Below are 15697 nucleotides of genomic sequence, written 5' to 3'. Positions count from 1 at the left end.
CAACTCCAGTTCAGATGCATGCTAATAGGGAAAATCTAGTCCGGGGAGGTAAGCACACATGATCTTAGCTATTGGGAAACTGAAAACCAGGAACACACGAGTTTGGGAGCAAAATGTATAATAGTGCTTGAGAGAGAAACAGTGGCCCCGTTCAGAAGACACCTTAAACCATAGCTTTAACCATGGTGGTTAAGCCGGAAAGCCAGGCTGTGTTCAAAAGACACCTTAAACCATGGCTTTAACCATGATGAATAAAGCAAAAAGCCTTATTCACTGTGGTTAAAGCCATGGTTTAAGTTGTCTTCTGAACACGGCCTGGCTTTCTGGCTTAACCATCAGGGTTAAAGCCATGGTTTAAAGTGTCTTCTGAACATGTCCATATGAGGCTTAGAAGGTGTTGCTGAATGTACTCATTCCTAAGGCTCTTCCTAATAAGGCTCTTCCTAATATCTATGATAGAGCAAAAGAAGATGTAGGTGGGAATTATGATTCACCAAATAAGGGGAAGGAAGTGCCCTATGGAAATAGTGAGGTTGGCTTTGGGAAGTTAAGGCTGGCTGACTAAGCATTACAATAACTATGCTTCTGAGAGACAATTAGGTAGAAGTTACCACAAGGGATGTGCAGGTGCATTTGCTGATCTATCTTCAGATGAGGATGCTTCAGGATTGGACCATGGTTTCCACCAAGACTTTACATTGGCAAATTTAAAGGTACCTTCATGGGTTGAATGACTATAGCTGGTGCCCTGATAGACATGAAGACATTTGTATTTATCTTGATTCCTTTTATTCCTAGCTGCTGTGAGACTGTTGCCAGAATAGCTTTTCCTAGAACAAAAGCCATAATTAGCCAAGGCATTAGGGTGAAGTAAATACAACACAAAATCTAAAGTACAAAAGCCATCATGGCTGAATGTCTCAGTAACATAGCAGAAGTGAAGTAGTACAGAGAAGATTGAAAGTGACATCTGGAAAATAAATGAATGTAAAGGTGTTAATAAAGTAAGCAGTGTTTATTTATTATTTCGGAATGAGAAAGTTAAAAAATGAAATAAGTAATTATTTAAGTTGGAAACAGTTCACAATGGTTTAGATTTCTGATCTGATCTCTGAGATTTGATATTACTTTTTGCCTTTGGGCTACAGCTTTCTGTGCTTTGACTCTCTAGGTTGGCCAAATCTACGTTGACTCTGATCCCACTGCTTGGAACGCATGAAATTGTCTTTGCTTTTGTTACTGATGAGCACGCAAAAGGGATGCTGCGTTTTGTGAAGCTCTTTTTTGAACTCTCCTCCTCTTCCTTTCAGGTAGTATCCAGTAGTTGTGTGTTCAGCATATTTGTGGTCAATTCTTCAAGGCCTTTCTTTCCCCCCAGGAGTTCCCCCATATTTCTGATTTTGTCCACACTAGTGCCTTCTAGGATTATTAATTTAGAGATGTTGAGCAGATGAAATGAATAGCTTTGCAGGGAGGGGGGGATGTTAAGCTTCTGATGGGTTTAATGTGCTAGGCAGAATTCTATATGCCACATATTCTCAGAAGTTCGTGGACTCTGAATCTGAGACTATTTAGGTTAGTCATATAACATAACAGTGGAGAAATAATTGTGTTCTCTCTCTCATTGGAATCAAGTGAAAGGCCACATACAATTATCTTTAATCATTTTGCCAGTGTCTTGTACCCACCTGTTAGGTTGCTAACTGTCCAGAATTTTGAACATTTCCCAGAACTGAAGGAAGACAAGTTTGTGGGAAGGGGTATCAGCCAAGCCTTTTTTTTTTTTTGGCAAGCTGAAATAGCATGCATAGTGCATGCAAGCTCTTTAAGAGCTTGCTAAAACCATGTCATAGCATAAACAAGGGGTGCTGATCAGAGAATCTTTCAGGAGCCACATTCCAGTGGTAGGTGGAGCCAAGGGCAAATGGGTTGAGGACAAAAGTACAAAATATACCCACACATATTGGATTACAGCTTTTAATGCCAGTAACTTACTATTTCAGTGTTTTAGAATATGGGGGGAAATGAACAAAAGCTGGCAAATCAGCAAACCATGGTTGGGGGTGGTGGTTTAGAGGTGGGGCCACCTGGCACTCCAGGTCTGACATTATGCACCCCTGGTATAAATTAAGCCATCATGTGATGGGTGTTTGCATTTTTGAAGTGTAGTGTATTTGTTTAAACTGTGTGTGTTCTATTTGTGTAGCCATACGCTTTGTGCCACCTCTAGAGATACATCCTTAGTAAGAGGCACACAGATGTGACTGTCACCATTTTGCAGGGTGCTTTCCATGATACTGTTTGTATGGATCTTCCAGCTGCCACACAAATGGCAAAGCTTGAGTCTCTCATCCTCATCTGCCATCTTATCCTGTGCTCCCTCTCACCTAGCACAGGTCTATGGGACTGATACAGTCATAGGCAGCCAATTGAATAAGGTAGTAAAAATGAGCAATACTACACATTCTGTCAGTGCTGTGGATGCTCTGATGCAGTGATACAGCAGATTCATGAAAACAGGGTAGGTATTATTGGGCATCTGCCAAGGGCCCCCACCCCAGGAAGGATCTATTGACAAGAGCCTTGTGGAGTTGCTCCTCTTCATTATTGCAGCCTATGTATTCACCTGCCTCTTGCTCTGAACCAGATAACTGGTGGTGAGATGGAAGAGCAGGAGATGCCACTGCCTACTTGCTTGCTGGCTCTCTGCCTCTCAAGCGAGCAAATGGTAGCAATGATGTGAAAGAGGATGAGGAGCAATAGCAGCTGGTGACAAATGCAGTAAGAAGGTAGACTCATTGAGGGAGGGGGCATAGTGAGGGTATCTTGCTCAAGGGCTCTCAAAAACCTAGAGTTGGTACTACATGAAAAGGTTTCATCTATCTGCTCCTTTCTACAACAGTAGTACCGCAGCTCAATCTGGCTTTAGTAGATCCCTTTCAGTCCAGCCTTAGGCCCAGTTTTGGAACAGAAATGGCCTTGGTCACCCAGTGGGATGACCTTTGCTAAGCAACGGGGGGAGTGCTTTGTCAGCTTCATAGGCTTCCAGTCCATTTCAGAGCCCAATTCAAAGCGTTGGTGTTGACTTTTAAAGCCCTAAAAAAATAGCTTGTGACCAGAATTTCTAAAGGCACATCTCCTCCCACATGTAACTGCTCAGACCCTTAGGTCATTGTCAGGGGCCCTCCTCTGGATGCCCCTAACAAAGGAAGCTAGGTGGGTGGCTACAAGAGAGAGGGACTTTTCTGAGTGTCCCTCGCCCACCAGTTACAGAATAAACTCCCCAAAGAGGTTTGTCTGGCATCTGCATTATCTTTTCAGCGCCACGCAAAGATAATTTTTAATCTTTGGCATTTTGGCGACCTAGTTATAGGTTATTATGTTTTATCGATTCTTGTACTGTTTATTGTTTTGCATTATATTGCATTTCCTTTTAAATATTTGTATTGTGGTTTATATTTTTAACTGTGTTTTAAAATTGCATTTTAGGATTTTAACTGGTTGTAATTTTCCCAGAGGACATTAGTTATTGAGAGTATTAGATTTTTTACACCATTGTAGCTGAACTACCAGCACTCAGTCTATTAATCTGTCTAACTAACCCAAAGAGGGTTGCATGTATCAGATACATTAGTGCTGTCGCTAACAAATCAGAACTGCAATTGGGAAAGCCCTCATCATCGATGTTCATCTATTTTTGGCTGTTGCTGCTGCTTTTATGATGATACTGTCACTGTTTTATTGTCAATTTTGTTGCTTTTATCATTTTTATGTAAAAAACCTCAGATAGCTAAATTGTTAATAAAATGAATTTAATTGCCACATCATATGAGCTGTTTGTAGTCTTGAGTCAGCAAGGCATTATTCAGAAGGCAGGAATGAAGTCTTTCACTACTGTATTCCTTTCTCAAGCTGCAGCAAAATTACAATTAGATATACTTCAATTTTCTAAGCAGTTTGCCTCGTGAAATTTAATTCAAGGGAGAGAATTAAATGTCTGTTATTTCGTTGTCTTCCTCTCCTCCCTCCAGGGTCTTCTGATTGCAGTTCTCTACTGTTTTAACAACAATGAGGTAAGATGGATTTCCCTACAAGGGAAAATATCGTGGGGAGTAGCCTAAATAACTCTACTCTGGGTTAAATTGGATTGTTGTTGTTCAAAGGGAAATGTTTATCTTCAGCCCACTTAGATTTCAGTTTCGGTTTTCATTAATGAATATTATTACACTTGCGTATGCACTCATTTCCTATGCACATTCAATCAGAACACCAGGAGCAGTAAAAAAAATCTGGGCTGGACTTCATTTTGTCTGAGATTTTGATCAGGAACAGAGAGATGTCTCTAAAACTTAGTTGTAGAACTTGTAACCAGTGTAATCCAAACTTCCGGATGCACAGAACTATCACTACACAAGATTTTTCACTGAACAACAAAGGAAAGTGTGTACTAGAGAAATGAGAACAAGAAAAAAAGATGACTAGAACAACGTATGAAGACTGCAGACATGTAAGGTACGCTGCAGGGCTGGTGTTATTGTGCCAAACTTCCATTCCACAGTTCTTGGAAAGATGGATATTTGTATTGTATACCAAAGAGCAGATCCCCTCCTCCCAAATTACAGGAGAGCTTTTTAAGAATTCTGATTTTTTTAAAAAAGACAGTTGAGTTTGTTGTATATATCTCCCTCATAAATCCAGATGGCTAAGGTCATCTTAGAAAAATATATATACACATGAACAATATAGGAATTAAAAGCAGTTATTTAGCAGTGCTTAAAATATGTATGTGTGAGCTCCCGCTCATCCTATTTGTGCTCAGTTTGTTGGACTCCAGTTGGTTGTCCGACTCTGACAGGTGTGTGGGGTGAGCTGCCAGATGGCCTGCGAGTGCCTCGTTAGAGCATGCACTTTTTTTTATTTACGAGTTGTGATTTTGCACAAAATCACAGGTGAGAACATAAATAGAGCAATTTGTACAAAAATGCCAGTGCGAAGGACCATTTACAGCTGCATTTTTGTGCAAATTGTGCCATTTACAACCACAATTTCACACAAATTGTGATTTCCATAAATATTCCCACCCATGTGAGAAACTGTGAGCTTGCCTGCAGCCCCGTGCACATGATCCAAATCTTCTCTGGAGGGTCCTCCTGGAACAGATTTTGGACACATGGAGGTGGGGCTGCAGGGTGGAAGGGAAAATTTGTTCCACCTGTTATTCCCTTCCACTGGTAAACTGTCACCTTTGGATACAATCCAATAAATGGTAAATGCCACAGATCCTAAACAGGCTTCATAATACATTTTCCCGTTAACAGCAACATGTAGCTGTTCAACTAGAATGAATCAGTAGGTTTATATTTGCACCATTAATCCATTTGCAAGATGGAGTTAACACTACTTTATTAAGTATCCTCAGAAAGCTAATTTTAGCTGATGGGATAAATGGCTTTTGCTGCTGCTGCTTCTAATTTCGCTCTTACTGTGGTGGATCAAATCACTGTGTACATTTTGTATGGTGTTTTTTTTTCACCATTTACATCCAAAATGTATAACAGGAAATGCATACATAGTACCCACAATTTGAAAAACCTGCCTAGTTGGATTTAGAATGATTTCTATGAAACTAAAAAAAAAAAATCTTTTTAGACTAACCTAATTAAGCATTTAAATAAATACCCATTTTAATTTGAAGCTTTGATTACTTAGGCCCACACAGCAACATGTTGATGCCGGACACCTGTCCAGTTTGAGGAGGAACAAAGGAAGCAGCCTTATACTAAGTCATGCCATTGGGTCCATCTACCCTAGTATTGCCGATACTGGCAGTGGCTGTCCAGGGTTTCAGGAAGTAGTTTTTCCTGTCTTACCTGGAGATGCCGGAGATCAAATCTGGGACCTCCTGCATTCAAAACAGGTGCTATGGGGAAGCAATGGTGAGAGGCAATGACGTCCCTTCTTACCTCGCTGCAGTCATTCCATCTGGGCTTCTTTCCTTCACTGAGCCTGGCTGAGGGAAATGTAATATCAGCAAACAGACTATGGGTGCTATGCTGTGACCATGGAGGGTTCAACAACTTCCACCTGTGTGCCTTCATGTCTTGCTTTATAAAGTCAGGTGTCTGTTGCAATCACACTTGAGGCATAAGAATTTTACCCTTTGTATTCAAAGATGACATAATGAGATGTGTAGTACACAGGACCCCTGCTCTAGTGTAAGAGAAGCACTGTGACCCAGAGGTATTGTTTTAATTCAGGATGTTTTCAAAATGGCTTTTATGGAAGCAAAAGGAGTTATTATGAATGGGGGAGAAGCTACAGAGTAGCACATACATGCACTGCCTTGCCCACACTTAACGGGTCTCTGGATTGAGCTACAAAGACCAAAGCTACCCATATTATGAAAAGAGACATTATGACTAGAAAGCTAGCTGTCTAATATTACACATGGCCCTAGAAAGCTTTGACACTTTTCAGATTTTAAAAGTTTGCTTCCTGAAAAATACTCTTCTCCCCGGAAGAGTCTAATAGCTGATATATCAAGATTTGTTTTTGTTCTACCAAATCAGTACCTCCATTTGCTGTCTACTTACCTCTTAAGGTTCTTTCACAGATCATTAGATGGTTATCCTTGAGTAGTGGCTCTAAACAGGTATTACACAGCTGGATTTAAGCTATTTTATTAATGGAAAGATAACTATGTTTTCTTAAACTATTGCCACAGGTTGGAGAAACAATATTAATCTTGCTCTGAAACCTAGCATGAATGGAAATGCAGTATGGTGAATTTTAAAAACTTCTGTTGAAAATAGTGTGGAAAGAGATTCAGTGTTTTACTTTTTATTATTTGAACTCATAAAGCCTTTTTGTAGAAACATCAACATTCTAATTAAGTAATGTGTAATTTTAGAAATTTTTGCATTTCTATAATAAAATAATAGTTGGAGGTTCTCATATATAGTATATTTTCAAAGAAAAAGAGAAGCTGCAAACCTAGGTCTCTTGAAACCATAATTTCTGTCCATATCCCACTGTAGTGGCTTAAAACAATCCATTTTCACTTGACTGATAAATAACAGTATTAACATTACTCACTCCCAATTCCCCATTTTATTTGCAAGGAGTATGAATGCTCTGTTTATTTATTTATTAAAACATTTATATCCTGCCTTATATCACAAGGATCTCAGGGTGGCGTACAGATAAAATCATACATATAAAATAGAATAATTATACAATTGTAAAACAAATTAAACCATTAACATGTTAAAACGAATATGAAATTTTAAAACAGTAAAATCCAATTAAAACAAAACAGTGTGAAGGCTGGTGGATTTAGCCATCAAAGCCTCTGTTTAAAAGCTATGTCTTAACCTGGCATCGAAATGAAGCCAGTCGGGCCTACAGGGGGAAGGCATTCCACAGCCAGGGTGCCACAACAGAGAAAGCCCTCTCCCATGTCCCACCATAGCGTATATCTTGCATTGGTGGGGCACGGAGAATAGTTCCTCTGACAGATCTCAGGCAGGCAGATATACGGAGAGGCGCTCCCTCTAAGTATCGAGGTCCCAAGCCATTTAGGGCTTTAAACGTCATTACCAGCACCTTGTGCTTTTATTTTCACATACTGAAGATGAACTGGATTTCAAACAACTTCCAGTCAGCATAAGTTTTAAATCAGCTTTTGCCATGATAGTCCATGCTGGATTCAAAACAGATTATATATTGGAGTGTCGCCCACTTGAGTCTTGCATTATCTGAAGGTTTGTGCTTTAGTTTAACATATATGGTGACATAGAAGTCTGCTGGCAATACTTGAGAAATTTGAGCTCTTCTTCAATGCAGTTCACCTTCTTATTCAGGTTATCAGTTCTAATGTTTTGAGAAGAGCTGGGGCCCATTAGTACAGCATATGCTTTGCATGCAGAAAGTCCCAGGTTTAATCTCTGGCATTTCCAGGTAGGGCTGGAAAAGACTTTGCTCTGAAATGCTAGAAAGCCACTGCTGAGGTAGATGGACAAATGGTCTGACATAGTAAAAGGCAGCTTGATATGTTCCTAATGTTATTTTCTTGCGTAGTTTGTCCTGGTTTAGGAAATAAAAGGTTGTATCAGTGTTAGTCCTACTTCGAGTAGAGCTATTGAAATGAATGTGACTTGAGACTAACGTTGGATACAACCCAAAAACATTTTCAGTTTTGTGTAATCGATAGAACTGCATTATCTAAATTATTCTTACGGTACAATCCTATGTGTGCTTGTGCATAAGATTATAGCTTTAATCAAGATTCCAAAATCACTGAAATAACATACTAAAAATCATGTTCTTTAGTTCGTCACCCTTGGGGTGAGATATTGGGTGCCTCAAAAGGGTTCTTAAAAAGGCATCAAGCTCCAGACTGGATTGGATCATGTTCAGACCAACATTAGGTACAACAGATCTGTGCTTGTAGCAGAGTTCAGTTAAGGCATTCTATTTCCTGCTGTTGTGTTCACATATATCTATTTATAGAGGTAGGAGAAACTAGTGTCATTATTTCAGTTATGAAACAACCCTTTAATGGAATAATTAAGTAATTAGAGGGATTATTTGAAGCTATGAGGGTGCCCTTAGAACCTTGCCATTGTTTCTTAATTATATAAGGCATTATCACTTTTCTTAATACTATAATACATGTACCTCAAAACTGGATTATTCTTCTCTTTTGCCATTTGTTTCCTTTTCTTATGTAAGGTTCGGATGGAATTTCAGAAAAGCTGGGAACGCTGGAGACTGGAACACTTTTATGTCCAAAGAGACAGCAGTATGAAGCCACTCAAGTATCCAGCCAACAGCATAAGCAGTGGAGGTACCATTGGGAGCACAGTCTATGCTGCCACTTGCCAGGCTACATTTAGCTAAAATTTCTACAGAGGCAAGTGCAGAGGAGTCAGACCATCTGACCTGAACTGTAGGAGGTAGAATTGAATGCTCAGCCAGACTGATTGTGAAAAGGCTTTGCAAGACTTGCTAGACAAGCTTTTAAAATAAAGCAGACTGCTATAATCAGAGTATTTGAAGCAAGAAAAATCTCCTAAGTCCCCCCACCCCAGTTAATGTCAGAGGCCTCCAGGAGTCCAGAGCCTAAACACTGTGTTGATGCAGACACAAAGCATGAGATTAATAGCTTATTAGTGTAGGTGGACATGTTAGAAGCTATTGATTAAATTTCAAGAATGCAGCTGATTAATACAGACAAGCAAAAGTTTCCATTGGGAAAGGTAAACCTAACTTCTCTGAGAGTTAGAAAGAAGCAGTTATAATTTGTAGATACCTTTCAAGGCCTTTCCAGATGGTAGTTTTATGAAACAACGAGTAAGTTTTTATTTGACTCAGTTATTCCAGGGAATCCAGGATGTGCCCTAACTAGTATTTTCCTTCTACTCAAACTGCAATTACATTAACTGGGGAAATGTTTTTTTTCCCCAGAGAGTTACTATTTCTATTGCAGTGTGGAGTTGGAATACCAAATGTAGTATGGCAGACACCTACTGTGTGATTATTTGAAATGAGTAACATTTCTTTCCCCATTTTGGCATATTAAGGTTAAAAATAGTTTTGTTGGGAGAAGTGTTCCCTGGTACATCAGTAATTTGGGATTACATAATGGCTTTTTAAAAAAATGTTTGGAAAGTGAATCCAGCAAATGGCAACTCCACATTATTAACCATTCACATACCCACCGTTCCCTAATAAAAAGAATTTGTGCATGCTATAAATTCCTGGTAAACAGGCAGTCCTTCAGCAGCACAGCAATCTTCCCCTGTCCATCCACCCAGAGTGTGGGGACAGGATATACCCCAGTATCACTGGATCTCACCTAATACTACTATAGCATTGGGAATAAAAACTTATATTTTATCATCTGGAAAAGCCTGAAACTATTCTTGTGCAAATCAAATTGTAACAGCTATGCCTATGGTTGGAGAATACAAATGCTAGAAATTTTGAAATGATATGTTGCTTTTTGTTGCATGCTTTGAAACTTGTTAAAGACATTTCTTGTCTGGAAAAATTTAATCTATGTACACTTAACTCTTCTCCAATTGATGAATGCATGCCCTTTCTGTTGTCATTAATGTATCTTTAAAAGTGCCCTCTACTCTTTAAATCTTGCCTTTTACATAGCCCTTTAAAGCTTCAGAAGACTACATAAATGCTAATGTGAACCAAAGCAATCAATAGCTTGCTGTGGGTAATGTGTTATCCTCTGCCCCTTGTAGACATAGAGGCAGAGAGACAGAAATATGATAGCATTTATTGGGCTAACATCTAGAGACACATTGTAGAAGTTAATTTTGTGGGACTACAAACCTTTGTGCACAAGAGTCTTGGACTTATTTAATTAGCATACTTTATTTTTACATATACCTAGTTCTTTTCTTTTCTTCTTCAAATGTCTTATAACTGCAAGCTCTCTACAGTAGAGATTGGAAGCAAAAATGGTTTGGTTGAGCTTATTCAGTAGTTATATTTTCAGCACTTTGGTCAGCTCACTACTAGAGCCAGCTAGAATTCTTGCTGTCAATAAGCCTTAAGAATCTTAGTAATTAAGAAGACTGCTCAGTTGGAATGAATTAAATTAATATATAATTAAATGAATTAAAAATATATAAACTTCATGTTCTCTCTCATCAGTAAATCCATTTCAAGGTGCCAGTCATTCCTATAATGCTCAATGGCATATGAAGAAACTCTGAAACTCATATATTAAGAACTGGTTGGTGCTGATCTGAGAAACATTTGACTTACCAAACTGTTTTTCTCTTGGGGTAACAATATTGGAGGAAATTGAGATCTCTACAGGAGCAAAAATTGAATCAACACCTATCATGTAATTCCTAAATAAAACTTTTGATTTGTTAATAATTCAAGGATTTAATCTTATGCATGCTAGAATGTTGGGAGTAGTAGGGCTTTTTCTGTGTAAACATGCATAGGATTGTGCCTTAAGTGTATTTCAGTTTGGGTCAATAAGACCTCTGATAAGTGCATGTCAAAAAGAGTCAATGCACACTTGTAAAACTTTAAACTTTGGAAGGGGGAGTCTCAAAATATCATTAAGTGAAAGTTTTGTCTCTTGGGTTTTTGAAGAGATACTAGATGGTTTGTATTTTCTAGGACTAATATATTTTTGTTAAAATGTTTAATTCAAATAGGAATGTGCATGTACTTTATTGTGTACAACTGGTTGTAAGTTGATTAATACTTTCCAATTCCAAATAAATAAATGCTGTGTGGAATGATAACAGTTTCAACATTATAGGTTAACTAAAGGGGGTATTGTGGATTTAGCAGAAGTAGTAGTGAACTGAAACTGGAAAGCAAAGCTTGATTTAGCAATATTTCAAAACTTTGCTAGATGTGGTGGGGTAGTTGTGCCCAGTATACATATGAAGCAGGAATAGGAACTGTATACTCTTTACAAAAGAGAAGTGCATGAGGGAGGGGAGTGAAAGGCCCTACTTTATTTCACAACGCTCTGCTTTTTTAACAGCACAGCTTCGATATCAGAGCAAAGTCAGCAGGGAATAAATTAAAGTAGCAGTCCATTTTCCTGAGTGATGGTGGTGGGTTGCATTGTCTTCCTTTGCATGAGTGGATACCCCATACCTGCAAATGGGGAAGGCATGCCTAAAATTTAAGAGTCTTCCCCATCACGTTTATTTTGGGCCTCAAAACACTGGAATTTGTGTGTAGCATCATAGATCTCTTATTCAGCAGGAAGAAACATTGGAGTACAAGAAACATTTCACTAAGCATTCCTTGAATGTTTTGTCTCAAGACCAATGGCTTTTATTAAATTTTGACTGGATATGGAAAATAAACGACCCTTTTTTATTCCCATAAAATTGTTTGGGAGATATTGGCTTAAATTTATTGCTTTAAAATATATTGACCTTATTCTTAAAATAAATGAGTTCTTAGTTATTTCTCTCCCTTTCTTAATTGGTCTTTTATTTTTAAACTTTAGTCATTTGAAGGCCCTATTTGCAAGTTAAAATGACTGAGAACTTGGAGGAATATATCGAATTGGTGAGGTATCTCCTACTCTGTTGGTCTCTTTGCCAACTGCTTCTCAGCCATTGCAATTACACATACTCCCCTGCCTGTTTTTGTCTTGCCTCAGACCTATCTCAGTAGGTTATGGAAACCATGCTAGCAGGGCTTGGTTCAATGCAACTTTAAAGAACAGAGTTGTGAAAGAAGTCTGGCCATCGAAGCAGATCCAAAAGGCACTGTGGGAGTCGTTGCCAGGGTAGAGCCTAGCAAATCTCAGAAACCCCTTTAGCAACTGGGGAGACCTTTCCCAAGTAATTCAGTTTTAAGACGTTAAAAAAAAAATGCTACTAAAAATATGCAGTTCTTCCGTACTATGGTCCATGTGTTGTTGCTGCTCTTTGCTCAGGCAAAGTATTTCTCTTCTATGTCGATTTCTCCTCTATCTCTTTCTGCCAGCTATGTTTCATTTGCTGAATGTATTTATTTATTGCATTTTTATACCGAGCAATAGTCGAAGCTTTCTGGGTGGTTTAGAAAATTCCTAGTACAGTGTTGTAATATTGCTGCAGTGCATGCAGCTCCTCCAGTCTTGGGTGTGGATAACAGCAGCTGCAGAGGGCAGACAAGCCTTTCTTCAGATCCTCACATGGGCTAGCGAAAACAGCATTGAGAAACACCCTTTCATTACCAGCAGCCACTTTATAATGATCCTAATCAAATTAGCCCTGATGGATAAATGAGAGGCGAAATGTGCATGAACTTGACTTTCAAGTTGCCTTTGCTTCAGAATTTGTAATATATTTTATGACTGCTCCATATGGATTGAGCACCCCAAGGCACCAGCAACCTGCTCACTCACTGTGATTCTACTTCGAAGTGTATAGAAATTAAAGTTGCATTCCACAGATATGCACACAAGTCTTGATAATATAATACAACTTGTGGACAGAACTAAGTGCTTGTATTTCAAGTGTAACAAAAGGTGAATATATGTATTTAGAGTGAATGCCTTGTTTCTATCTTTACGGCTTTGATTCATTTTTTAAAAAACACACAATTTATTTTAATATTCCATGTACTTAAAAGTTTTTAAAGGAAGTTATAAAATATGTTAAAAAAAAGAACTCTGCTCATGTATGTGTGACTCTATCCTTGTTCTTGCATAACCAATGTGATTTGCCATATAAAGATTTGCCATTACTGGTGTTGTCATTTATTTTGTTAGCACATAGTTTAGATCTTTCAAATATAAAGTTATTCCTATTTATTTTGTCAAACTTCAGAAGTTCCCATTCTATTGATGACTACCTTTTTTTAAAAAAACCTTACATCATTAAAATATATTGTCAAACATTGGGTTTCAAATCTGTTCTGCAGCTCTGTGAATGCTCTGAATAAATGTTCAAAAAGTACCAAAAAATCTAATATGGATTGGGTAAACTTCAAGTTGCAACTGCAGAATTACAGTGGAGTCTAAACTGTAATCGCAAATACAATTCGGAGGCCTGAAGCCCACATGCCATTTTAACAACTCAGAAGCAGAGACTAGGCATGCAACTGCACCTTACACATTACTTCAATTCTCCCTCTTGCCCACCATAATGAGCAGAATTCCAATTGCAATATATAGCAACCATAAGAAGCATGGACAAAGAACTCTTGATAAATCACCAATGGAAAAAGTAACAGAACCCACACATCTTCTATTCCTCCTCTTATAAATATGTCCATGGGGAAAAATCAAATGCTTATAATTGTTTGAGTATTAAATAGTTTTAAATAACTTTGAAGTCCCAGTAATTCAAATGAGTATATGCTTAAATCTCCAGTATTGACTTGGGTGAGGTCTTCACCTTCGTCCCTGAATATGAATGGGGAATCTGTCTCTAGCATTGTATATGGGTATTTGCTTGATTTCAATGGGTCTGCTTGAAATATGACATCTAGATAAAAATTTATCGACTTCAATGGGACTACAGTGGATTTCTGTAGGCAACTCCTGATATATAATATAGAATAACTATAGTTGCATTATACAAGCATTGTGATATGCCTCTTATTTTGTTCATCACATGCACTGCAAATGTACACTTTCTGTTGCTATTAGGTTATTTACAGTGTAATCCTACCCATGTCTACTCAGAAGTAAGTCTCTTTGACTTCAGTGGTACTTATTCCGAGGCAAATATACATAAGGAGGGTAAGGGCAGACATGATAGAGGTGTACAAAATCATGCATGGTATGGAGAATGTGGATAGGACATTTTTCTCCCTCTCTCACAATACTAGAACCCGTGGTCATCTCATGCAGCTGATTGGTGGGACATTCAAGTCAGGTAGAAGTACCTCTTTCCAGTGCAGAAACTATGGAATTCACTACCACAAGATGTAGTTATGGCCACCAATTTGGATGGCTTTAAAAGGTTAGACAAATTCCTGGAGAAGGCTATCAATGGCTACTAGGCCTGATGGCTATGTGCTACCTCCAATATCAGAGGTAGTATGCCTATCTACACAAGTTACTGGGGAACAAAGGTGGGAGGGTGCTGTTGCACCTATGTCCTGCTTGGGGGTTCCTGGTTGGCAACTGCGTGAATAGAGTGCTGGACTAGATGGACCCTTGGTCTCATCCAGCAAGGCTCTTCTTAAGATTGCAGTCTTAGGGTACATTGTGCCATTAAGCTCATTTTAACATTTACATGAAACCACTTGGAGAGGTCATCTCAAGATTGGGCTGAAATGTTATGAATACACTGATGATACAGAGATGTCTTAAAACAGCAGAGATCAATTGTAAAAATATACATAATTTGGTTTCTGCTGATTTTAAAGTTGCTGTGTTTTTAAATGTGATGATGGTACCATATTTTATTTTTTTAATTTAAGTTGCTTCCAAAATTCATTAAAAGTTGAATAGAAATGACTCAAGAGTAAAATGTTCTGTTTGGAGAACATTAACCGAAGTCCAAATATACATAAAAGCCCAACAGAAATACAAACCTAAGGGATTGTACAACACTGGACTTTCTATAGACAATGACCTTGGATGTTCTGCTCTTGACCTTGGGTTTATATTAAAATGGAAGTTACAAGCAGGAATAAAACAGATTTTTCTTTAAAAAGTGGTTGCTCAGTGAAAGTGGGAAGTAATTGTTTCAGACTGCTCTCTTTGATGCAGACATCTCAAAATTCAACTTTTGTGAGGAGAGACATCCCAAAGGAAATGCTAGCGTGTATGTTGATTCTTGGCACTGGTCTAAATATAAAAGCGCAAGTGTTCTTACATTCATTCTAGCTCTTTGAGGATAAAATTTGCCAAGAGGCTGTGTTTACATTTAAAAGGGATGTCCATTATATTTATGAAAATGTCTTCAATTGTGGGGATCCATCTACCCTGTGGAAAAAGAAGTTGTTTTAAAAAGATGTATGTTGAATCTCCAACTCTTGATGGCCCTTTTACCATACAGATGTAACTGCAAATTTATATTAAAATAGTCCCACGGAGCTTAGCCTTGTGTGCTCCATCTAAGAATAATCTCCTGCATGATGCTTTCATAGTCATACCACTTATACATATGATGCAGCTGGTAGCTGAAAAAATACAATTTTCACACAAATACATTATACAATAGTGCAGGGATCCCCAACAGTTTTG

At 38.3% G+C, this 15697-nt stretch overlaps 1 protein-coding gene across 1 annotated transcript in view; it reads left to right on the top strand.

The window, feature by feature from the left end:
- Positions 1-8909, top strand: part of GLP1R (glucagon like peptide 1 receptor) — a 96637-nt gene extending 87728 nt beyond the window's left edge. Inside the window, exons 12-14 of the mRNA XM_063125402.1 lie at positions 1172-1310; positions 4032-4073; positions 8734-8909. Of these exons, the coding sequence (XP_062981472.1) occupies positions 1172-1310; positions 4032-4073; positions 8734-8901 (349 nt within the window). The 3' untranslated portion in view covers positions 8902-8909. The remainder of the gene's footprint in view (positions 1-1171; positions 1311-4031; positions 4074-8733) is intronic.
- Positions 8910-15697: the final 6788 nt, after the last annotated feature.

This window comes from Elgaria multicarinata, chromosome 4 (assembly GCF_023053635.1).
Source record: "Elgaria multicarinata webbii isolate HBS135686 ecotype San Diego chromosome 4, rElgMul1.1.pri, whole genome shotgun sequence".
In the NCBI taxonomy this organism is placed as follows: domain Eukaryota; kingdom Metazoa; phylum Chordata; class Lepidosauria; order Squamata; family Anguidae; genus Elgaria; species Elgaria multicarinata.
This window is presented reverse-complemented; position numbering and strand designations above follow the sequence as displayed.